This window comes from Schistocerca nitens, chromosome 3, assembly GCF_023898315.1.
Source record: "Schistocerca nitens isolate TAMUIC-IGC-003100 chromosome 3, iqSchNite1.1, whole genome shotgun sequence".
Taxonomy (NCBI): domain Eukaryota; kingdom Metazoa; phylum Arthropoda; class Insecta; order Orthoptera; family Acrididae; genus Schistocerca; species Schistocerca nitens.
In genome coordinates, this window is record NC_064616.1 from 743,618,416 (window position 1) to 743,645,165 (window position 26,750).

Consider the following 26,750-nt stretch of genomic DNA (forward strand, 5'->3'; position numbering starts at 1 on the left):
GGAGTTGTGCTGGTGGCTGTTGCAGCAGTGATAATTTAACAGTTGGGTGAAACTAGCCTTATTAACAATGAAAATATTTTTTATGTTGAGAGATCTTTTTATTGTGATAGGTTTGTAATTACTACAAAAATTGTACTTACTGTAAAATATAAGCATGTATCTTTCTATTATGCTGCATGCTTGCAAAATATTGTCTGTTTGCTGTACTGCTGACAGTTTGCATGGAATTATCCGTTATACCACAGAAAACAGAAAAAAAGGGCATATTCTCAGAATGCCATTATTGTGCGAGAAGATTGCTGATACTGTTCACTAGGTTAGTTCTTTAAATGGAATTAATTTATTTCATTATTTTAGAGTGTAATATTTATTTTATGTAAGACCCAGGGTACTCTTGTAACACAAATTGGTTTGATTAGTGGTTGATTTAAAATCATGGTTTAATGATCTTGATTTTGGTTTTAGATATATATCATACTTGTAATCACTGTAAGTGCTGGGATGATTCCTCTCATCAAAACTGTGGCAGATTCATTTACATTCTTACTAAAATCTAACCATTTGTTCAACACAAATGGATTTGCAGCCAGTTGAGTTTTAAGGCCTAAGCCGAAAGAAACAGTGCTTTCTTGATAAAATGTCATGAGATACTGCAATTATGTGATCTGTTTAATTTGCAGTTGTCCATTTGTTATACCTGCATCCACATGCACCCTGCTAAGAAGCCTCACAAAACATACAATTTCTGATTAGACTTTCTGTTATAAGTTTATCAATGTAGGATTCTGAGATGAAATAACATTTTTGGTGGTTTGGCCAATATATTAGAGATAAAAAACACACGTGTCAATTTTTGTACTGATAAGCATATGTACTGAAATTCTGTATGCACCCTGCACTGAGTCTGCATGAGTGTGTAAAATGAGTTTCAAATGGTTTATTCTTCCAGAAGTGTGCAGTTCTTATGAAATATTGTTTTCAAGTGAAGTAACGATGGAGTTCATATCAAGAGTATATTCTGTCCCTAGAATAAACAGTTGCAAGGGTCACTAAGAAATATTTGTAATAAGATACATTCAACACATCTAGTCTGGAATGAGCACCCATTGAGACTGGTTATAACCTACACTGTAAGTGCTGTTGAGCTGTGGGACCAAGAAGAGTCTCATTTAAAAAGTGTTTCTTTTGGATAATCCTCTGTCTTAACTAAAATTTCCAAAAATTGAAGATTTCATTGTAACTGAAACAACATAAGGTGACAAATATGGTTTTACTAATATAATGTTGCACTTATAGTTCTGTGTATCTGAAGCTTAAACAAAAAAAGAGCTGACATTTATACAGAAAGCACAGTTTGTTAAGGGAATTATGATGACCACCCTCTGAAAGGAGAATAACAGAGCATTTTGTTACTTTCATAGTTCCAGAACCTGTACACAAGAGGTTGGGACGTTAGCTGCTAAATATCGTATTAAGCAGGAAAGTACTAAGAGGTCACGCAGAAAAATAATGCCTCAAATTTTTTTATTTGAAAGCTCTTAAAGCTTTTAAAATAAAACAAACATTTGTCTGAAGCATTTGAATGTGCAGAGAAGATCAAGTGTTCTGGCATCAGTGATATTACTGGTAACTGGTTCTTATACTGTTTAACTAAAAGAATGCAGAGCGTACACAACAAGACAGTATCTTCGGAATGGGGAATAATTACTACACACATCAAAAAAAGTTTTGCATCACGTCAGTTCTGAGAGTTCCGGTATCTGTACAGATTGCTGTACACATTGGTACCTCTAATACCCAATAGCACATCCTCTTGCATTGATGCATGCCTGTATTCATCGAAGCATACTATCCACAAGTTCATCAAGGCACTGTTGGTCTAGATTGTCCCACTCCTCAATGGCAATTCGACGTAGATCCCTCAGAGTGGTCGATGGGTCACGTTGTCCATAAACAGCCCTTTTCAGTCTACCCCAGGCGTGTTCCATAGGGTTCATGTCTGGAGAACATGCTGGCCACTCTAGCCGAGTGATGTCATTATCCTGCAGGAAATCTTTCACAAGATGTGGATGATGTGGGGTACGAATCGTCATTCATGAAGATGAATGTCTCGTCAATATGCTGCCGATATGATTGCACTATCGGTTGGAGGATGGCATTCACGTATTGTACAGCCGTTACAGTGCCTTCCATGACCACCAGTGGCGTACTTTGGCCCCACATAATGCCACCTCAAAACAGCAGGGAACCTCCACCTCACTGCCCTCGCTGGACTGTGTCTGAGGTGTTCAACCTGACCGGGTAGCCTCCAAATATGTCTCTGACGATTGTCTGGTTGAAGGCATATGCAACACTCATCGGTGAAGAGAACATGACGCCAATCCTGAGCAATACATTTGACATGTTGTTGGACCCCTCTGTACCGCGCTGTATGGTGTCGTAGTTGCAAAGCTGGACCTTGCTATGGACATCGGGAGTGAAGTTGTGCATCATGCAGCCTATTGCGCACAGTTTGAGTCGTAGCAAGACGTCCTGTGGCTGCACAAAAAGCATTATTCTACATGGTGGCATTGCTGTCAGGGTTCCTCTGAGCCATAATCTGTAGGTATCACTCATCCACTGAAGTAGTAGCCTATGGGTTGCCTGAGCAAGGCATGTCATTGACAGTTCCTGTCTCCCTGTATGTCCACCATCTCCGAACAAATGTGTACAGGTGTTATAAATATAATATAAGTGTTGTTGAATTAGTGGAAGTGTTAGTGAAGTATAAAATAATATTAAATGGGGTAAGAAGCGTATTTTTCTTCTCGCGCCTGTAGCACGAATACTAGGCCTAATTTCACGCGCACGAATCGTAAGTAAGCAGTGAATTAAACTTATAGATAAACGTTTCCAGTTGGTATAAATATAATATAAGTGTTGTTACATTAGTGGAAGTGTTAGTGAAGTGTTAAAGAAGATTAAACGGGGTAAGAAGTTTATTTTCCTTCTCGCGCCTATAGCACGGATTTTAGGCTAAATTTCACGCGCGCGTATCGTAAGTAAACAGTGAGTTATATGTAATCACCAGTTCTTTATTCAGTACTCTTTCAATTTATTTATATCTGCCTGAATAGTTTCTAGGGTCCTTTGTTTACGTTTTAGTCACTACTTAAATCAGCTTATACGATTTCTGTTTTTACCATGAGTGAGAAGTGTGTGACATGCCGTAGGATCGTTAGTTCTGGGGTGTGGTGTGATGGGTGCTGTAGTTTCTTTCATTGGGGCGAATGTAGTGGCGTGGGAAATGGGGACATAAATGAGGCTCACCAGTGGTATTGTAGGATCTGTAGTAGAGATAGGAAAATACTGGAACAGGAAGGGAAAATTGCAGCTCTTCAAGCTGATCTAGAAAAGGCAAGGGAGGATCTGGACAGGTTAAAGAGGGAGAAGGGTGAACAGAGGTGGGAAGCGGCAACAGGTAATAGGGGGAACAGGCAAAGGAGAGCATCAGACAGCTTTGTCATAAATCTTGGAAAATAGATTTGACCTGTTGCCTCAGTCAGAATCGGATGAGCCTCATGTAGCTGAAGCTGTAGAAAGGGCACAACAAGCTTTCAAGGACTTGAAAAAGGTAGGGAAATTCGTAAAGAGAAAGAAAGTTTTGTTGTTAGGTAGTTCCCATGGTAGAGGTGTTGGCCAACTACTGCAGGAAAATCTAGGTCCAGAGTACCAGGTCACAAACTTTTTCAAGCCTAATACAGATCTGGGTCAGGTAACAGAGGATGTAGGTGCTTTATGCAAGGATTTCACAAAGGAGGATGCCGTGGTTATAGTGGGTGGTCCGGGAAATAGCATTGACAGACTCTGAATATTCCATAGAGAGTGACCTGGTGAAGATAGCATCAGCAACGAAGCATACGAGTGTGGGATTTGTGTCTGTGTTGAGACGCCATGATCGGCCTCATTTGAACTCTTCCGTAGGCAGGGTGAACTTGGAGTTGGAGTGGCTGCTTAGGACGGATATAGGGTCCCATATTGGTTTGATTCCTGTGGATGCTATCGATAGGTGGGACTACACTAGGCATGGCCTTCACCTCAATAGGAAAGGGAAGGGAAAACTGTCCGGGTTGATTGCAGAAAACTTAAGGGGGGACACTGGCACAAGTGGTAAAATACCAGTGGTCACAGGTGTCAGAGGGATGCCTTTTTTAGGATAGGGAAGGGGGAAAGAAAACGAGTTTTAAGAGAGATTGGCAGACACACTCAGTTTGAGAAAACAGATGAACAGGAGTCAGATTTTATCATACAGCCTCCATTTAAACAGTGTTTAACAGAAAGTAATCAGAAACTGCCAGTTCATCTTCGCCAAAGCAGTTAAAATCCCATTAGTATGCAGTATCAGTTATCTTTATTACACCAGAACATTCCGGGACTTAGAAATAAAGTTGATGAACTACTCATTTGTATCGATGAAATGAATTCATCTAACCAAATTGACATAATCTGCCTCTCTGAACATCAAGTGACCACTGATATAGATATGTTAGACATTTCAGGATTTAAGCTAGCTTCCTACTTCTGCAGAGTAGATATGGATGGAGGAGGAGTTGCCACATTTATCAAAAACTGCCATAAATTCAAAAACATTGACATTAATAAATTCTGTTTAGAGCAGCATCTAGAAGCATGTGCAACAGAAGTAGAGTTCCATAACAGATCCTATATAATAATAACTATTTACCGAGCACCTGCAGGAAATTATAATCTATTCTTAGATCATCTAGAAGCTCTTTTGGGTTATTTAACAGGAAGAAACAAAGAAATTTTGATTGCTGGTGACTTTAATACAGATTTTCTAATGCAATCTTCCAGTAAACATTCACTGCAGTTAGTAATGTTGTATTTCAATCTAACTCACACTGTAAACTTTCCAACTAGGATCACTAAATCCTGAAGGACAGCCATTGATAACATTTTTATAGACAAATCAAAGGAACAAAATCATATCATAAAACCTGTTATAAATGGACTATCAGATCATGACATGCAGCTCCTTGTTTTAGATGTAAATTCTAAGCAGATTATCAAGACTGCTAAATCTGAGTACAGGAGAGTAGTCAATCAACCAAAAATTGAGTGTTTTAGAAAACTGCTCAAAGATATGAACTGGAAAGATGTTTATAGTGCTCATGACATGAATGAAAAATATAACACATTCATGAACAATGTCAGTACCATGTTTGAAAACTGTTTTCTTCTAAAAGTTACTCAAATTAAACAGAAGTCTATAATAAAACCATGGATTACACAAGGAATAAAGATTTCCTGTACGACAAAAAGGAAAATGTATCTGTCGACCAAGAATAGCTCTGATGCTGATGATTTAGCTAAATATAAGGAATACTGTAAAACATTAAAAAAAGTAATTCAGACGTCTAAACAAATGCACTACGAGAAGAAGATAGCAATGTCAGGGTACAAAATAAAAACAATATGGGATATAGTGAAAGAGCAGACTGGTAGAACCAGAAAGGAACAGGAGCAAATAGCACTAATGGTAGATGACACATTAGTAACTGATGGGCATAGTGTGGCAAATCTATTTAACAAGTACTTTATATCCGTTACTGATAGAATGGGACTTTCAGGATCAGTAAATAATGCCCTTGAATATCTGAAACTAGCCTTCACAAATAGCTTCATGTACATGAATATATCACTCACTTCACCAAAAGAAATAACGTCCATAATAAAATCTTTAAAAACAAAGCATTCTAGTGGGTACGATGAAATATCAACAAAGTTAATTAAGGCATGTTCTTGTGAGTTTAGTACAATTCTAAGTTACTTGTGTAACCAGTCAATTGTAACTGGGACATTTCCTGACTGGCTAAATTATGCAGATGTTAAGCCTCTATTCAAGAAAGGGGATAAAGAGATACCATCAAACTACAGACCGATTTCACTTTTGCCAGCATTCTCAAAAATTTTAGAAAAAGTAATGTACAGACAGCTGCTCAACCATCTGACCACAAATAACATATTATCAAGAACACAGTTTGGATTTCTGAAGGGTTCTGATATTGAGAAGGCTATTTACACCTACAGTGAAAATGTACTTAATTCATTAAATAACAAATTATAAGCAGCAGGTATTTTCTGTGATTTGTCAAAGGCATTTGATTGTATGAACCACAACATCCTTTTAAGTAAATTAGAATTCTATGGTGTCACGGGCAGTGCTGCAAAATGGTTCAAGTCATACCTCACTAAGAGGAAACAAAGGGTGTCAGTGCAAGGGACTAGTGAATTAAGTCATCAGTCATCATCAGAATGGGAAGAAATTACATGTGGTGTCCCACAAGGATCCATCTTAGGGCCATTGCTTTTTCTTGTGTACATTAATGATCTCTCATCAGTTACACTGCCAGAAGCAGAGTTCGTTTTGTTTGCAGATGACACAAGTATTGCAATAAATAGTATGTCAAGTGTAGTTCTAGAAAGATCTGCTAATGATATTTTCATGGATATTAATAAATGGTTCAAAGCCAACTCACTGACATTAAACTTCGAAAAGACTCACTATATGCAATTTAGAACCTGTAAGAGGTTTCCACCCAGCATATGCATAAAATACGAAGAAGAGCAGATAGAAGAGGTTGACAGTCTTAAATTCCTGGGATTACAACTTGATAATAAATTCAGTTGGGAAGAGCACACCACAGAACTGCAGAAACGCCTTAACAAATCTGTATTTGCAATTCGAGTGTTAGCAGACATAGGCGACATAAAAATGAAAAAGCTTGCATACTTTGCCTACTTTCATTCCATAATGTCATATGGTATTATATTTTGGGGTAACTCTTCAAGTCAAACAAAAGTTTTCAGAGTCCAAAAGCGTGTAATACGTATTATTTGTGGAGTAAATTCACGGACGTCCTGTAGAAACCTCTTCAAAGAACTGGGTATACTAACTACTGCCTCTCAGTATATTTACTCATTAATGAAATTTGTCCTAAATAATATATCTCTTTTTTCCAACAAACAGCTCAGTTCATACATACAATACCAGGAACAAAAATGATCTGCACAAGGACTTAAAAGCACTTACTTTAGTTCAAAAAGGGGTCCACTACTCAGGAACACTCATCTTCAATAATTTGCCAGTAAACATAAAAAATTTAGTTACAAATAAAGATCAGTTTAAAAGGAGCCTGAAACACTTACTAGTGGCCAACTCCTTCTACTCCATTGACGAATTTTTAAATAGAAACAAATGATGTATTGTATATATTCATACTATTAGTATTGTTATTTCAGCTTAATAAATTTGACATGTTCCACACCCACGAGGATCCCCTCAGCACAGATCTATGGAACGAAAACTAATCTAATCTAATCTAATCTAATCTAATCACAGCATCACTTCGTTCACTCCAAGACGTCTGGACACTTCCCTTGTTGAGAGCCCTTCCTGCCACAAAGTAGCAATGCAGTCACGATCGAACCGCGGTATTGACCGTCTAGGCATGGTTGAACTACAGGCAACATGAGCCGTGTACCTCCTTCCTGGTGTAATGACTGGAACTGATAGGCTGTCAGACCCCCTCCGCCTAATAGGCGCTGCTCATGCAAGGTTGTTTACACCTCTGGCAGGTTTAGTGACGTCTCTGAACAGCCAAAGGGACTGTGTCTGTGATACAGTATCCACAGTCAACATGTATCTTCAAGAGTCCTGGGAATTGGGGCGATGCAAAACTTTTTTTGATGTGTGTATTACCACAAGGATCAATACTTGACCCACTCTTGTTCTCTTAATATGCAGGATTAGCATGTTATATGATCTGGTTTTCCACTGAATTTAATTTTAATATGATTTTTGATGCACTGAATTCATGTCAGTTCTTTTTATCAAGATGCTTGAAAATGTCTTATGGCCGAATTTGTACACGAATTTCTACATTAGTACAACAAATGAAGTAAAATCAACAGCTGCAAGTGGAATGCAGTGACTTAAATAATGCAGAGGGTAAATCAATAAATGAAATAGAATGTTCTGAATTATTGATAAGAACCTCAACTGGAAATCACATATCACAGATCTTCGTAAATATCCAAATTCTACAACTTTTTTGATAGGAAAATGTCAAAAAATTGACTTATTTTCCCTGTTTTCATTTACTGTTTCATTATGACATCATATTCTGTGGTAATTCATCATTTTGTTGAACTGAAGTATGTAGTAAAGGTAAAATGTAATGTCCTCTGCAGAATTTCTGGAAGACATCTCTTTAAACAGTTGGGCATGTTGATAACAGCTTCACAGTATATTTTCACCAGTATGGAGTTTGTTGTCAACAGTTGATCACAGTTTGAAAACAGCATTATCATTCATAAATAAAATAATAGCGAGGAGAGATGTCTTGCACTATCCATCATTAGTGTGACACAGAAAGGAGTGAGGAATTCAGCTATAAAAATATTTGACCTCTGACCCAGATATGTAAAGGCTATAACTGATAATTAATTTAACTTCGTGTTACAGTATTTTTACCTTAGAAAATGCCTTATAATTGCAAATGTGCTCACTCCATCTCATAACAAGAGATAGCAATTATAATCTATGGAGCATATAATTAGCTAAAACACACACTTACATGCACAGGTGCACAAAGCTCTCAACTCATGTTAGTAAGTTGCAGTATCTATGGAAGTTTCTGATTTACAGATTGGTCTATCTGAAGTTTCAGATGAGATTATCTCGAAAACTATACATCGAGTAAAAATATTGGGTAAGACAGTTTTGTAAGCTCAAAGGGGGACATCTAATGATACTACACGTGACCTCCAGCCTGTGCCCCATTGGAAGGGTGATACAAATTTGAGTCAAATTAACAAAGAACCTGGCAGTATGAGCCCATTTGTCAGTAGGGCATTGCACCCTCTCTGGCATAGATGCGTGCATTGATTCAGTTGGGAATGGTGCCATAAAGACATTGCATCCTCCCCTGAGGCAGTTCGCCCACAACTGTTGTAACTGTTCCTTGATATCCTGGATACTGGCATGGAGATGGAGTTAACATGTGAGCTGGCCCCACATGTGTTCCATCAGGGCAAAATTTGGGGAGCTTGCTGGGCATGGGAGTACCTCAACATGACACAGACAGTTCATAGAAATACTTGCAATGTGCGGACAAGCGTTGTCCTGTTGAAAAATGGCACCATGATGCTGCCACATGAGAGAGAACACATTAGGAAACAGGATGTCCATGATGTACCACTGTGCCATCAGAGTTCCCTCAGTCACTTCTGGCAATGACCTGAAGTCATATCCAATGGCTACCCACACCATGGTGCCAGGAGTAACATTGCTGTTCCTGTCCAAAACATTATAAGAACGGGAATGCTCCCCAGATCGCCCCCATATTCACCAAAAATGATCATGCAGCGTAGTGCAGAACTGTGATTCATTATGGAACACAATGCGACAACACCCATCAGCAGTCCATGCTTTCCAGCACACAGTACTACTCCAAATGCAACCATTTGTGTTGTGTTAACTGCAGCATATGTATAGGACGTTAATTCCCTATTCCAGCTACTGATAGTCTTCTATAAGTGGTGTGAGGTGACACAGCATTTGGCAGGGGGTCCATTACTTGTTCTCGGGTGGCAGGCCCAGATGTGAAGAGGTTAAGATATGCTTGGTGGAGATTACAGCAATAATTGCCCTCATGTTCCCATGCAGTCTGACATGGGGCCACTGCCACATCTGAATACCCCACAAATCTGGATTTGACCAGCTGGCCAAATGGGGGCCCACAAGGAGGCTATTTTCAAACTCTCGTCAGATGCTGATAATGCTGTCTCACACAAGTATATAGCATCTCTGTATCCTTCACAGTGATCACTGAATTTCTGAGACCATTTATGCTGCTTATATACTGTACCAGGCATTGTAACAACACGTAGTTCTGCCAATACTAATGAATTCTGGTAGGCATTCTACCTGTTACAGAGTACAGCAGCTCTAACTATTTACATACTCACCGATGGAGTGTATGAGTATGAAGTTAATTGTGGTATCTGACTGTGTCTTCCAGGTGTTTGTAAGGCAGTGTATATTTTGATTGATAAAAAAATGCAGAAACTTCTGTGTCCACCTGAAATTCTATAGTTTTGTCTAAGATTTGTAAATCTGTAAACAATTTTTGGGAATTCCCATATCGGAGTTTACTAAAGATTGAATTTTAGACACTGACCTACTGTTGTGTGGATTCTTGGCCTTGAGAGATGCACAAGAATTGCAAATACTGTTAAGTGGCCACATTTCTCACAATATAAACACATTTTGAAATGCTTAGGATGCCAATGGCATGGATACCATATGAAATGCTTGAAATAAGGCAGTAGTCGAACTTGGTGAGTACAAAATGCTCTACTGTGATTAGAATCAGTAGAGGGAAGATTCTGAATCCAAACAAAGCACTGGAGAAGGTAAGAGAATTTCAGACCTCAGCCGCAATCAGGCATTGTAATAAATCCAATGGCTGCAAATGGAAATTTGTGCCAGACTGGGACTCGAACCTGGATTTCTTGCTTTATGCAGGCTGTCACCTAATCTGCTTCAGCTATCCAAGCACACTTTCTGTCCAGTCCAGATTCTCAACTTGTCACACACTACACATGTAGTGCCCACTGTCCATTATCCTTGTTACTCGCAGCTTCACCTGATTCCCACAAGAATTCAGATGTAATGTGCACCTGTACTGAAGGTATCATTAAAAGTCATCAGGTGCATATATATATAGATGTGTGGTGCCTGTTCTTTCAGAAATGTCCAAAATAACAGGCACCACACATACACTGCAGAGCCGAAGAAACTGGTACACCTGCCTAATATCGTGTAGGGCCCCTGCGAGCACGCAGAAGTGCCACAACACAATGTGCCATGGAGCTCACTAATGTCTGAACTTGTGCTGGAGGGAATTGACACCATGAATCCTGTATGGCTATCCATTAATCCATAAGGGTACAAAGGGGTGGAGATCTCTTCTGAACAGCACATTGAAAGGCATCCCAGATATGCTCAATAATGTTCATGTCTGGGGAGTTTGGTGGCCAGCAGAAGTGTTTCAACTCAGAAGAGTGTTCCTGTAGCCATTCTGTTGGAATGTCCTGTTGGAATTGCCCAAGTCTGTAGGAATCCACAATGGACATGAATGGATGCAGGTGATCAGACAGGATGCTTATTTAAGTGTCAACTGTCCGAGTCGTATCTAAACATGTCAGGGGCCCCGCATCACACCAACTGCACACACCCCACACCATTACAGAGCCTCCATCAGCTTGAACAGTCCCCTGCTGACATGCAGGGTCCATGGGTACACGAGGTTGTCTCCATACCCATACACGTCATCCGCTCGATATGAAATGAGACTCATTCGACCAGGCAACATGTTTCCAGTCATCAACAGTCCAATGTCAGTGTTGACGGGTCCAGGTGAGGAGTAAAGCTTTGTGTCGTGCAATCATCAAGAATACATGAGTGGGCCTTCAGCTCTGAAAGCCCATATCGATGATGTTTCGTAGAACGGTTTGCACGCTGACACTTGTTGATGGCCCAAGATTGAAATCTGCAGCAGTCTGTGGAAAGGTTGCACTTCTGTCACGCTGAATGATTCTTTTCAGTCATTGTTGGTCCTGTTCTTGCAGGTTCTTTTTCCAGCTGCAGTGATGTTGGAGATTTGATGTTTTACCAGATTCATGATATTCACGGTGCACTCGTGAAATGGTTGTACAGGAAAGTCCCCACTTCATTACTGCCTCAGAGATGCGTGCCCTTCACTCATGCGCCAACTATTACACCACATTCAAAGTCACTTAAATCTTGATAATCTGTCACTGTAGCAGCAGTAACCGATCTAACAACTGTACCAGACACTTGTTGTTTTATATAGTGTTGCCAACAGCAGCGCCTTATCCTGCCTGATGGTAGAATTCTGATCTGGTAAGCACTTTATGTGATTTGCAACAATAATACTCTGAAAGCACTTGACAGATCCTGAAAAGTGACAACTAATTGGTATCATAGAGATGGTTTACATTTCTAAGACAACATGCTACCTCCTGAGACAAAAAGAACAATTTCTGAAAGTGGTAAAGTGATTTTGTAGTTGATGCAAGTACATTTCCCAGACTTTAGTGCCATTCTGAAATAATGGGAATGGTTAAACTGCTGTTGTCATTGTTGCCAAGGTCGTAACTACCAACATTACAAACTGTTGTTGGTGCTGACCCTCTTTGAGGTGTGACTTATTGTCGAAGCAAGGCCAATTGTTGGTGGTTGGAGCATGCGCACAATGCCTGCTTTAGGGTTGCATGTCGGGTAGCCTACACAACATGCACCTGCCCACAAGTGAAAGGATGGACACCCATCAGTGCCCGTGTCCTGTGGAGCAGTGCTGGAATGGCTTACTTTATCCCAGTCTCTGGAGTTAACTTCCAAACTTCTCCAGTGTCTTATACAGCAACGGCATGTTACAGTATTGATAATGATTTATCTGTGTCCGTCCGCATGGGAATGGTACATTTGATGATCACATCGGTGCTGTTTGTAATGAGCAGAAAATGTGCCTGCACCAGGTTAGTCTTCTCCCTTCTCTCATCATCAACGGAAAAAACACAACACTATACCATAAGCACAATTATTACAATCACCAATATTAGACGGACAATCGTAGTACGTATGACATATAAGCCCCCCCCCCCCCCCCCCCCCCCCCCGGGACATCAGCTAGGAATGGCTTTTACCAAACAATGAGTCACATGAGATCATCACCTTTAGTGTGTGTGTGTGTGTGTGTGTGTGTGTGTGTGTGTTTTTGTGCGCACATGTGTGTGCAATTGCTGTAATTTAAAAATGATTTTATGAAAAGTGTCAAGACATTTGCAGAGACTGATTAGCTCATCTTGGGATGAAACCATACCAGTCTATTACTCACACATGAGTTATTAGTTATTATAGATCCTAAGTAACATTTTCTGATAATTTTACCTTCTGCAAAACATAATTTGTAATTAGGCAAGTTGTTATGATTATCTAGCTGCGACCAAAACCAAGAAGAGCTTAAATTGCATGAACAAAATAGCTTTGCAATTAGTTTTGTTTATCTTGAAGTTTATAAGTAGGATAGCTTCTTAGCCTAAATGTAGTATTATTGCATGCTACCTCTCATTCTTCCTATATCTATACCTCTTTCTCATGAGTACTTGATGTTTCTTATAATTTTGTATTCACAATAATACAACAGGTTATGGTGCAACGAACAGAAGAACACAAATAAGAATTCATCATATAGTATTATTGAGCCATCTGCCTTTGTACACTAGAGGTCAATACCTTGTTATTTTCCTCTTTTTTGTAGGATACTTATCAAACTTCTTTGGTGTAATATCTGACAAAAGTGAGACTTCAGGCAGTTTGAATTCTTGTTTTATGACTTATCAAAATCTTTGTGAACTTTTGAATATTATGACAGAAATGATTTTTTCTTTTTGTTGTTTTAATTAATCAAGATTGTGAACTTTATAATCACTGTGTTTTAAGTTTAACATAATTGTTTTCTTCATTTTGTGTAAGCTGTGTGTTTCTGATATGCTTAGCCGAAGTCACAAGCTGTCATCTCACTCTGGTTTTGAGCCCTGCCTCTGCTTTGGGGATATATTGCTGTCATTTAAATTTACAAGTGGTGGAGAAGCGCCCATGTCTACCACCGTCAAGTTGCAGCAAAGTGCCACACGTTCATTACCTGCAGAGGAGGGCCACAAACAGCATGACTTTGTGAGGACACAGTTCCACCGCACCACACAGTGCGAGTTTTGTGGCAAGAAGGTGCTGTTTGAGACACTGAAATAAAAAATTTTCACCTTTTTTTGATGTGGTATATTGTGTGCTGAAGCTTATGCTTACATTATTTGCACAAAGTTTTTACACTTTTTCATTGTTGCTTGAAATCAACAGTGTTTGTGCTAACTAAAGTACAAGGCTTTCTTTGCCTTTTGCATGTGTTGCTTTAACTTCATTTCAACTCTTTAATAGGCATGTTTCTTTGAAGCATTATACAGTTGTTTGGGACCCTGCACAGGGGTATTTAATTTAAATCTTAAGTGCCATAAAAAATGTTAATACATTTTTTCAAGCATCACGCCCTGTAATGAAATCACATGCAATCAGTAGTCAATTTTATAACATTTTGAACAAGATAGCTTATTGCCCTACTTGCTACTTAGTACAGTTCCCAAGAAGCATTATTGCCTAGCCAACTGAGGCATAGCTTCATTTAGAAAACTTTGTTTTAACTATAACTTCCACTTTTTCCTTCTAACACAGTTTCTGTACAGTTCTAAAACCAGCTTTTGTGTGAAGGTGTATCTAATAGGGTGGATTTTGTTTCAGGGATTCCTTGTTAGCTTATGTTATCATAGTGCTCTTGTTTCATGTTTCTTTAATAATATGGAATAATAAGAAATAATTGTGTCAGATCTATTGCAGAAAATTGTTATACTGACATATGATCAATACATTATGGTGAAGGTTATCATATTAAGTCTCTGGAAGTAAAGTGTGTGCAGTTGTCTGCATATTAAATAGGAATTAACAGTTTGATTATATTTGTGGTAGTCTATTTTTGATGCATGATTGTTAATGTATAATTGTTTCTCCAATAATTACTCATGAATGCTCATTTGTTATTTCCCATAATTTTTTTTTCACATGTTTGCGGTAGTCATCAGAAGTGTTTCTTCATATAGTAATTACTCTTGTTGTTCTGTTGGAAGAATCTGCTGTACAGTGGTAAATTTTGTCATAAACTTCTCCCTTTCATGGCACATTACCCAATTAACTTGCAGTTGTTTGCATTAAAATGACAACTGCATCAAAAACTTGAGCACTGGAGTCAATAGATGATTCCTGGAATGACACAGCAGGGTACACTATATGTCAGGAGCAATGAACTAGTACTCTGAATTAATCACCAGTAAAGGTAGACAACACATTACTAGCACATAATAAGGATCTGCATTTGTATCTACATACATACCCTGCAATCCACCATATGTTGCATGGCAGAGGGTACTTTGTAACACAGATAGTCATCCCCTTTCTTGTTTCAGTTGAAAATGGAGTGAGGGAAAAACAAAAATGTATGTGCCTCTCTATGAACCCTAATTTATCTCGTAGTGTCTTCATGGTCTGTACATGAGAGGTACATAGGTGGTAGTAGAATAATTCAGCAGTCGGCCTCACATGCTGGTTCTCTAAACTTTCCCAATTGTATTTCACAAAAAGAATGTCATCTTCCCTCTGGGGCTCCCCAGTAGAGCTCACAGAGCATTTCTGTAGTACTTGGGTGTTGATCAAACACGCTGTTAACAGGCCTAGCAGCATGCCTCTGAATTGCTTTGATGTCTTCCTTTAAACTGCCTGGTGAGGATCCCAAACACCTGAGCTGTGCTCAAGAGTGGGTCGCACAAGTGTTCTATATGTGGACCCCTTTATAAGTGACCTACGCTTTACAAGAATTCGCCCAATAAACCAAAGTCAACCTTTCCCCTTATATTCTTGTTCCATTTCATTTCACTTTTGCAGTGTTATGCCTAGATATTTATCAACGTGACTGTCAGGGAGAGCTCCACCAGTACTGGCTCTAATGTTACAGGTTTGTTTTACCTATTCATTTGCATTATCTTACATTTTAATACATTTAGAGCAAGCTGCTATTCATCACACCAAATGGCAATTCTGTCTCAGTCATCCGGTATCCACCTATAGTCATTCAATGATGACACTTTCCTGTATACTACAGTGTTGTTAGCATATACGAGTGGGCTTCAAAAAGTAAGTTACACTTTATTATGGCAGACCAGGTAATGTTTATGGAATGCTGCGCTATACTTCAAAGTGACACAGACACATGACACTGTTTCTTAACAGTCAGTAAGTCTCTTTAACAGTTGTCCCATTCTCCCAGTCATTCAATTCCTTGATGATAGTAGTAGTAGTAGTAGTATGGTATTCTGCCTTACGGCAGGTCTTGTCATGGGTTAAGACTCTTCCACTCTTGTCTGTCCATAGCCAGTTTTTTCATTTCTGAATATTTGTCTCCTTTGACATTGTCCAGCATTTGATATCTTCTCTTACATCTTCCCCTTTTCCCCTCCACCATTCCTTCTATTACCTCCTTCAATAAACAGTCCATACTCAAACAATGTCCAATCCAGTACTGTTTTCTCTTTCTGATGACTTTCAGCATGTTTATTTCTTTTCCAATACTTCTTAACACTTCTTCATTCCTTACTCAGTCTTCCCATTTCACTGTTTCCATTCTTCTCCAGATCCACATCTTTAGTGCCTCCAGTCTTCTTTCATCTTCCTTCCTCAATGTCCAGGTCTCTGCACCATACAGTGCAATGCTCCAGATGTAACATTTGGCAAGTCTTTCCCTCAGATCTTTGTTTAGCAGTCCGCGGAGTAATTTCTGTTTCCTCTTGAATCCTTCTTTTGCCATTGCAGTTCTCTTCCTAATTTCTATTGAACAATACATATTGTCCATTATAACACTTCCCAAGTAATTGAAGCTATTCACTTGCTCTATTTCCTCTCCCCCTATTTTCATACAGCATTTTCTCCCCTTTCCTCCAATTACCATGCTTTTCCTTTTCTTCTTGTTAATCTTCATTCCATATTCTTCTAATTTTGTGTTTAGATCATCTAACATTTGTTCCATCTCTCTTGCACTCTCTGCCATCACAACCATGTTGTCTGCAAATCTTATACACTCCACTCTCCGACCACCTATACAAACTCCTCTCCTTCCATCGAAACATTCATTAATAATTTCCTCCAGATAGATACTGAACAGTGTTGGTGATAAACAACAACCTTGTCTTACACCTATTCCCAGTTCAGTTTCTTCATTCATCACGTCTCCTATTCTTACTCTTGCTCTCTGGTTCAAATATAAATTTCTAATTATCCATCTATCCCTCCAGTCAACTCCATGTTTCCGTAGGATTTCTCTCAGTTTGTCCCATCTGACACAGTCAAAAGCCTTCTCAAGATCAATGAACACAACATACACCTTCCTTTGGCTGCATGCGATGTCAGGCTCACTGTTCTATGTTCCTCACACTTGTTGCTGTTCTTTTTCTTTTCTGTAGGTATTAGGATACTTTCTGTAAAGTCCTTTGTCCATTTTCCTGTCATGAATATTTGATTACACAATTCAGTCAAATCCCTTTTCCCTTCTTTCTTCAATGACTTTAACAGTTCTGCAGGCATCTCATCAATTCCCATCTCCTTTCAATTTTTCATCTCCTTATAGATGCTTCAATCTCACTAGTTAGTATTGCATTTCCTTTGTCATCATCTGCAACTTTATCTTCTTCTTCTATCCCAAACTCTTCTTCACTTAGTCGGCTGTCTGCAGCGTATAGCCATTCTATATATTCTTCCCATCTTCTCATTATTTCTTGGGGTTCACTCACCATTTTACCATCTGCTACCTCTACTTCCTTGATGATAGAAATCTGCTAATTTATCACAGAGTCATTTGAGAACTGCTGGTGAATGTCCTCATCACTGAAAAATGTCTTTCCCATCCAGATGTTCTTTCAGTCTGCCGAAAAGATGTAAATCATGTTGTGCAGAATCTGGACTTCCTGATCAGAATCACCCACATCCATGTAGCCTTGGTTAAATCGTTGGCACTATTTCCCTTTATCTGTATGCCACATTACATTTGGTCCATACACAGGCAGAATTGCTTGGTGAATCAGTGTGCAATTTAAATGTTGTGCCCACAAGAATCGTACTCTCCAACACAATTTAACTTTGGAGTGCACTGCCAGTTGTCACGCAATTTCACTCATGCATCTGTTATTCTGTCTGCAGGGAACCTGAAACATGTACACTCGTGTGTGCCATTCATGTTTTGCAACGGTCATAGTATGGGATGACATTTATGTGTATAGCAAGCAAGAGTAATCCTATAACACTTCCATGGGCCACTCCTGATGATACACTTGTCTCTGAAGAACACTCACCATCCAGGACATACGGAATATGCCTGTCGCTCTTCATCAATGTTTCACAAGTTTTTGTACGAGATAAGGGCAAGTAGAATTTTCCACGGGTGATGCTTTCTAATTCAGTGTGGATTTGTGGAGGGAGCTTTCCTGCCTCAAGGAAATTAATTATATTTGAATTTAAAATATGCTCAGGAATTGTGCAGTAAACCAACATTAAGGCCATCGGTTTGTAATTTTTCCAGTCCACTTTTTTTACTCATCATATGTATGAGAGTCACCTGTTTTTCCAGTTGCTTGTGATTTTTGGTGGGTGAGAGATTTCTGACAAATGCAATCTAAATAAGAGGACAGTGCCAAAGCCGGCCGCTGTGGTCTCGTGGTTCTAGGCGCGCAGTCCGGAACCGTGCGACTGCTACGGTCGCAGGTTCGAATCCTGCCTTGGGCATGGATGTGTGTGATGTCCTTAGGTTAGTTAGGTTTAAGTAGTTCTAAGTTCTAGGGGACTAATGACCACAGCAGTTGAGTCCCATAGTGCTCAGAGCCATTTGAACCATTTTGACAGTGCCAAAGAGTACTCTCTGTAAAACTGAATTGGGATTTCATCTGGCACCTTATCTGTTTTCAACTCTTGCAGCTGCTTACAAAACCAGGGATGCATATTTCTGTACTGTCCATACAGGAGTCTGTGTGATAGTCAAACAACGGTGTGTTGATATGATACTCCTGTATGAATGATTTTTTTTAAATGCAACATTCAAAATTTAATCTTTCCTTTTGCTATCTTCTATTGCAGCACCAGACTGGTTGCCATATGTCTCAATAGAACCCTCTGACCTGCTTAACAGTTTTATGTAGGACCATAATATTCTTGAATTCTCGGCAAGGTCTTTCATTAATCTATCACAGTGCAAGTTGCATGTTTTGTGCTTTGACCTTTCCTTAGCTGCACAAATTTCTGCAACTTCTGCCTGCCAACATTTCTGCATTCTTTTTTCAATTGAGAGTGTATCAGTTGCTGTTTCCTCAGAATTTACTGAGTTTTGTTATTAAACTGTGGTGGGTCTTTTTCTGTCCTTAATCCGCTTATTTTGCATGTAATTCTCAAGAGCAAGATTCACAATCAGTTTAAACTTCACCCGTAATTCCTCTACATCTGTCATGTTGCAACTAAATGATGTGCATTGATTGTTTAAGTGGGATGCTAACAACTGCTTATCTGTTCTTTTCAGCTTAAAAACTCCCCTGACCACCCTGATGGAGTTTTTAACTTTACTAACCATCATCACTATGATGATGTCATGGAAACTAATCCTTACTCAGTAAACGTCTGAAGATGGCCTTGTGAGCCGAACTTGTGCTTTTCATTTATTACTGATCCATGTGTGTGTGTGCTGACTCTGTTGGTTGGGCCAGGTCCGTATCTACAAGCTCTAAAATATTTCCATTGGGTGTATGTTGTCAAACTAGCTGCTCAATACAGTTTTCGGAGAATGTGTTCAGAACTACTTTACTAGATCTCTGTGTACCACCTGCAATGAATTCATAGATGTCACAGTCTATGCTGAGTAGGTTAAAGTCATCTCCAACTAATACTGCATTAATCAAATGAAATTATGTGGCTCTAGAGACTTTTTCAAGTCTCAAACATGTATGATGTGTATATACAGACTGAAGTGATGAATGAAAATTCATACCAAGGCTGGGATTTGAACCCAGATTTCCTGGGATCTGTGACATGGATTCTAATCCTGGCCTTGATACAAATTTTCATTTGTCACTTAATTTGGGATATATACATAATATTGCATTATTGGTGTACTTACTTCGAATGATTCTTCAACTGTTAAGCAGAATCAGTTGTAAAATACCAGACAATTAACTTGAGTTCATTTAGGTTTGTTACTTGCATCCAGATAACTTTGCAGGCTCAATTTTGACCTCAATAGACATATTATTTTTGTTGGTTACAATCAACACTCCCCCTCCTGTGATGTCTAATCTGTCTTTTTAATATACACTCCATGCCTTGCTAAATATTTTGGAGCTTTTTACTCTAGGTTTCAACCAGCTCTCAGTTGTGACTGTAATTTGAGTGTAACAGCTTGCATGGAAAGTGGTAAAGTCAGGGGCTTCATTACAAAAGCTTCGGCAATTTACTGTTAAAGTCATGCCTTTAATATTTATGGGATCTGATTGCATTCTACACATCGAATGGTGAGCATTCATCATATGACATAGTATTAAAAAAAAAAAAAGTGCACCCCACAAGTATTCTGTTACCCGAGTAGCTACTTCCTCTGTGAGGTGAACCCCAGACATGTTAAGGGGAATCTTACAATTCTTCAACCCTTAATGAAGCCAAGACTATCACAGAATCAGCAGAGCCTCTGGTTGAGACCCTCCACTCTGCTCAAAACCAAGCAACCCTGATCAATTCTGTGTATGATCCTGCAAATTATAACCTTTACTTGCACTACTTCTGCAATCTGTCTGTGTGAACTGAAAATAGCCTCAGAACCCAAGCAACAGGCCTCATTGGTATCATCATAAGCCATGACCTGCAGATAACTGCACTCTGCATCCTCGATTGCCACAGACAGCGCCTCCTCCACATCTCCTGCGAGACCCCTCGGCAGACATACTGAGTGCACATTATGCATCTGACATTGGAGCTGCTGATAACTGGCATACCCTTAACCCCATGTGTGCCTTCTTGGGCTCTTCAGAAGATGCAGCCTTGGCAGCAGATTCCTTGAATGAAACATGCAACACTTTGTGAGGTGACCTATGAGATGCAACAGTTTCCCCACTGCTGCTGCTCCCTTAGGCAGCAGCATGCAGGTGGCTCACCAGCTGCTCACAAACTGTGGGCAGCTCCTCCTGTTTCCACACACAGCATGCACACTCCCTATCCATCCTACTACTAAAATTCTGATGCAAACATAAGTACAAAAAAAGCCCTGTTGTCTTTTGGGCCCAGATTTGCACTACCAAACTTGTTAAAAACACAAATGCAAGTACTACCGCAGACTGTCATTGACACTACTTCACTGTACACTATCAGAAAAGGAACTGCTAGTGTAGGTGGCCACATTACTATTTTCGGAAGTAAGTGGTTGTGGTGCTGCAGGTGAAGCTAAGGTGCACTACAAAAACTACAAGCTACAAAGAATAAAAACAATTTGAAAAAATAAGACCTGATGTATACACTGATTTGCACTATCAAACTTGTTAAAAATAAAAATGCAAACTACTTCAGTGAGACAGTCACTAAACCACTTCATAGCACACTGCCGGACAAAGAAACAGCTTTATAGATAACAGGGAATGCTGTTCCGAATGGACCGCGTATTGAAGTAATATAAACACTTTGTGTTAATTTAACACACTATGTAGTCAAACACCATAAAGAGGCTGATTTTGTAGAATTTGGGTTTGCTGTAAAATTCTTGAACAGAAACAATTATAAATCCCCTTCTGTTTTGTTGTTACCTGTTTCACTAGTCTAAGGTTTTATACATGTTCAAAAGCAAATTTTCTATGAAGTGAAATATTTTTACTTAATGGCCTACATCCTTCTGATAAGTGAATGTATACTGGCAAAGATAAGCAGAAATACATTGACAGATTTATTTTAGCAATGCTGTTTAATTCTTCCATTCAGAAGGGACTATATGGGAAAATGAGGTACAAAAAGCTATTTGTGCATGCTTCTCTGAAAGTCATAAAATATCATTGAGCTTTGCTAACTATGTTATATAAAAACCAATGTTCATAAGTTCTGTATATTTTTCAGGTCACACACACACACACACACACACACACACACACACATACATACTCATTTACTGAACCCTTTTCAGATATCTAACACTAATTCCCCCCTCCCCAATGAACCATGGATCTTGCCGTTGGTGGGGAGGCTTGAGTGCCTCAGCGATACAGATAGCCGTACCGTAGGTACAACCACAACGGAGGGGTATCTGTTGAGAGGCCAGACAAACGTGTGGTTCCTGAAGAGGGGCAGCAGCCTTTTCAGTAGTTGCAAGGGCAACAGTCTGGATGATTGACTGATCTGGCCTTGTAACAATAACCAAAACGGCCTTGCTGTGCTGGTACTGCGAACGGCTGAAAGCAAGGGGAAACTACGGCCGTAATTTTTCCCGAGGGCATGCAGCATTACTGTATGATTAAATGATGATGGCATCCTCTTGGCTAAAATATTCCAGAGGTAAAATAGTCGCCCATTTGGATCTCTGGGCGGGGACTACTCAAGAGGATGTCATTATTAGGAGAAAGAAAACTGGCGTTCTATGGATCGGAGCGTGGAATGTCAGGTCCCTTAATCGGGCAGGTAGGTTAGAAAATTTGAAAAGGGAAATGGATAGGTTAAAGTTAGATATAGTGGGAATTAGTGAAGTTCGGTGGCAGGAGGAACAAGACTTCTGGTCAGGTGACTACAGGGTTATAAACACAAAGTCAAATAGGGGTAATGCAGGAGTAGGTTTAATAATGAATAGGAAAATAGGAACGCGGGTAAGCTACTACAAACAGCTTAGTGAACGCATTATTGTGGTCAAGATAGATACGAAGCCCACACCTACTACAGTAGTACAAGTTTATATGCCAACTGGCTCCGCAGATGACGAAGAAATTGAAGAAATGTATGATGAAATAAAAGAAATTATTCAGATAGTGAAGGGAGACGAAAATTTAATAGTCATGGGTGACTGGAATTCGAGTGTAGGAAAAGGGAGAGAAGGAAACGTAGTAGGTGAATATGGATTGGGGCTAAGAAATGAAAGAGGAAGCCGCCTGGTGGAATTTTGCACAGAGCACAACTTAATCATAGCTAACACTTGGTTTAAGAATCATGATAGAAGGTTGTATACATGGAAGAACCCTGGAGATACTAAAAGGTATCAGATAGATTATATAATGGTAAGACAGAGATTTAGGAACCAGGTTTTAAATTGTAAGACATTTCCAGGGGCAGATGTGGACTCTGACCACAATCTATTGGTTATGACCTGTAGATTAAAACTGAAGAAACTGCAAAAAGGTGGGAATTTAAGGAGATGGGACCTGGATAAACTGAAAGAACCAGAGGTTGTACAGAGTTTCAGGGAGAGCATAAGGGAACAATTGACAGGAATGGGGGAAAGAAATACAGTAGAAGAAGAATGGGTAGCTTTGAGGGATGAAGTAGTGAAGGCAGCAGAGGATCAAGTAGGTAAAAAGACGAGGGCTAGTAGAAATCCTTGGGTAACAGAAGAAATATTGAATTTAATTGATGAAAGGAGAAAATATAAAAATGCGGTAAATGAAGCAGGCAAAAAGGAATACAAACATCTCAAAAATGAGATCGACAGGAAGTGCAAAATGGCTAAGCAGGGATGGCTAGAGGACAAATGTAAGGATGTAGAGGCTTATCTCACTGGGGGTAAGATAGATACTGCCTACAGGAAAATTAAAGAGACCTTTGGAGAGAAGAGAACCACTTGTATGAACATCAAGAGCTCAGATGGCAACCCAGTTCTAAGCAAAGAAGGGAAAGCAGAAAGGTGGAAGGAGTATATAGAGGGTCTATATAGGGCGATGTACTTGAGGACAATATTATGGAAATTGAAGAGGATGTAGATGTAGATGAAGATGAAATGGGAGATACGATACTGCGTGAAGAGTTGACAGAGCACTGAAAGACCTGAGTCAAAACAAGGCCCCCGGAGTAGACAACATTCCATTGGAACTACTGGCGGCCTTGGGAGAGCCAGTCCTGACAAAACTCTACCATCTGGTGAGCAAGATGTATGAAACAGGCGAAATACCCTCAGACTTCAAGAAGAATATAATAATTCCAATCCCAAAGAAAGCAGGTGTTGACAGATGTGAGAATTACCGAACAATCAGTTTAATAAGCCACAGCTGCAAAATACTAACACGAATTCTTTACAGGCGAATGGAAAAACTAGTAGAAGCCGACCTCGGGGAAGATCAGTTTGGATTCCGTAGAAATACTGGAACACGTGAGGCAATACTGACCTTACGACTTATCTTAGAAGAAAGATTAAGGTAAGGCAAACCTACGTTTCTAGCATTTGTAGACTTAGAGAAAGCTTTTGACAATGTTGATTGGAATACTCTCTTTCAAATTCTAAAGGTGGCAGGGGTAAAATACAGGGAGCGAAAGGCTATTTACAATTTGTACAGAAACCAGATGGCAGTTATAAGAGTCGAGGGACATGAAAGGGAAGCAGCGGTTGGGAAGGGAGTAAGACAGGGTTGTAGCCTCTCCCCGATGTTATTCAATCTGTATATTGAGCAAGCAGTAAAGGAAACAAAAGAAAAATTCGGAGTAGGTATTAAAATCCATGGAGAAGAAATAAAAACTTTGAGGTTCGCCGATTACATTGTAATTCTGTCAGAGACAGCAAAGGACTTGGAAGAGCAGTTGAATGGAATGGATGGTGTCTTGAAGGGAGGATATAAGATGAACATCAACAAAAGCAAAACGAGGATAATGGAATGTAGTCGAATGAAGTCGGGTGATGTTGAGGGTATTAGATTAGGAAATGAGACACTTAAAGTAGTAAAGGAGTTTTGCTATTTGGGGAGCAAAATAACTGATGATGGTCGAAGTAGAGAGGATATAAAATGTAGACTGGCAATGGCAAGGAAAGCGTTTCTGAAGAAGAGAAATTTGTTAACATCGAGTATAGATTTAAGTGTCAGGAAGTCATTTCTGAAAGTATTTGTATGGAGTGTAGCCATGTATGGAAGTGAAACATGGACGGTAAATAGTTTGGACAAGAAGAGAATAGAAGCTTTCGAAATGTGGTGCTACAGAAGACTGCTGAAGATTAGATGGGTGGATCACATAAATAATGAGGAGGTACTGAATAGGATTGGCGAGAAGAGGAGTTTGTGGCACAACTTGACCAGAAGATGGGATCGGTTGGTAGGACATGTTCTGAGACATCAAGGGATCACCAATTTAGTATTGGAGGGCAGCGTGGAGGGTAAAAATCGTAGGGGGAGACCAAGAGATGAATACACTAAGCAGATTCAGAAGGATGTAGGTTGCAGTAGGTACTGGGAGATGAAGAAGCTTGCACAGGATAGAGTAGCATGGAGAGCTGCATCAAGCCAGTCTCAGGACTGAAGACCACAACAACAACAACAACAACAACAACAACACTAATTCAGAAAAGGCCAGACAGTCACTAAATCATGACATCTACAGGAGTGAACACCATTAAAAAGTTCATTGGATTCTGTGTAAGCATATCTAAAATGTGTTGACAATGTTGAATGATGGGCAAAAAACTAAAGAATTTAGATAATGATTTATGGGTAAAATATAGGTTATAAAATAGTTTTACTAATGAGAAAATTTCATAGACAACACAGTACAGCTTCAAACATATTTAAAGTTCAGAGTGACAGCATAAACTTGTATAAAAGCTTAAGCTCCAAGTTCACAATTCAATGTTCAAAATCAAAATATGCATTTCTTACAGAAAAATTTTGAGTTTATCATTTAATTTTAACTCACTGGGTTCTGTGGGACCATTTGAGCCTAAGTTATCTGTTACTCTGTGCATGCTAAAGTACTACAAGGAATGCAACACACACTTCGAAATACTGTGTTTCGACTCTTGATTCTTCAAAAATTTTGTAGTGATGTATCGCATCTCCACTGCACAAAGTGAAAATAGTCAGTCCCACACTTGCTAACACTTTCTGATGATGTTTGCCTTCGGTGTGGGGCATACTTGACCTCAGAGCACTGTAGAATTGCTTTCTGGGCATCCACATGACTCTTAGATAATTTATAAAACATTTAACTATAATATGTAGAGCAGTACACTTTCATTATTTAAGGCAAGTATTTCAGCCACAGATAGTGGTGCAGGCTGTATGGTCATCACAGTTTCTCATACTAGAACATAATTACCTGGAAGATACTAGTTTGGAGAAGGGTACTGTCTTGTAACGTTTACTTGAACATGAATATTTTGAGTAATTTTGCACTCCTCGTTGGTGGTCTTACATTTCAGGGAGATTAGTTGTATTCTATACTACTAGTTTGTAGCTAGGATACTATTCTAAGCATCTAGTCTATAACTAGAGGTCTGGGCTGTTTATCTTGTGTGCATTTAAGATCATCTTGAATAGGAATTACATAAATAAAGTGTGTTATAGGATAGACCTAAACTCACGAGTTAGAGAGGATACTGAGTAGTACAGAGGTGCATAAAAAAAGGTGGAAAGTACTTAGGCTTGGGACAAAGTCCTATGTTAGAGAGAGAGAGAAAGAGAGAGAGAGAAAGAGAGAGAGAGAGAAGATATCTGATGGAAATACAATGAATTCTTCCAGATGAAGTTGCAGAAAGACTACTATTTCTATCAGTGCTTTACTTTTGTGCTTTCAGTGTGGTCTGTCTAGGTGAGACACTGATCTAGCGTCACACCCAATTGTTTGGAAATGATATACAACTGGATTTCTTTGCCTCTGAAGCATAGCTTTAACATGAGTCTTCTGTATCAGGAATGCTTTTCTGTGCATTTGGCCAACATTATTGCTTGGGTCATATCAGGGAATAATATTATCTTTCATGTTTTTGCCAGACTTTTAGCTTTGTTTAGCATATTCTGAGGGTGTGTGTTAGTGG

The 26,750-nt window shown here is 39.3% G+C and overlaps 1 protein-coding gene across 1 annotated transcript in view; it reads left to right on the plus strand.

Annotated features, from left to right (window-relative positions):
* Window positions 1-26,750, plus strand: part of LOC126248721 (PDZ domain-containing protein 8) — a 259,346-nt gene that overhangs the window by 183,601 nt on the left and 48,995 nt on the right. The window contains exon 10 of the mRNA XM_049950028.1: window positions 13,648-13,876. Within this exon, the coding sequence (XP_049805985.1) occupies window positions 13,648-13,876 (229 nt within the window). The remainder of the gene's footprint in view (window positions 1-13,647; window positions 13,877-26,750) is intronic.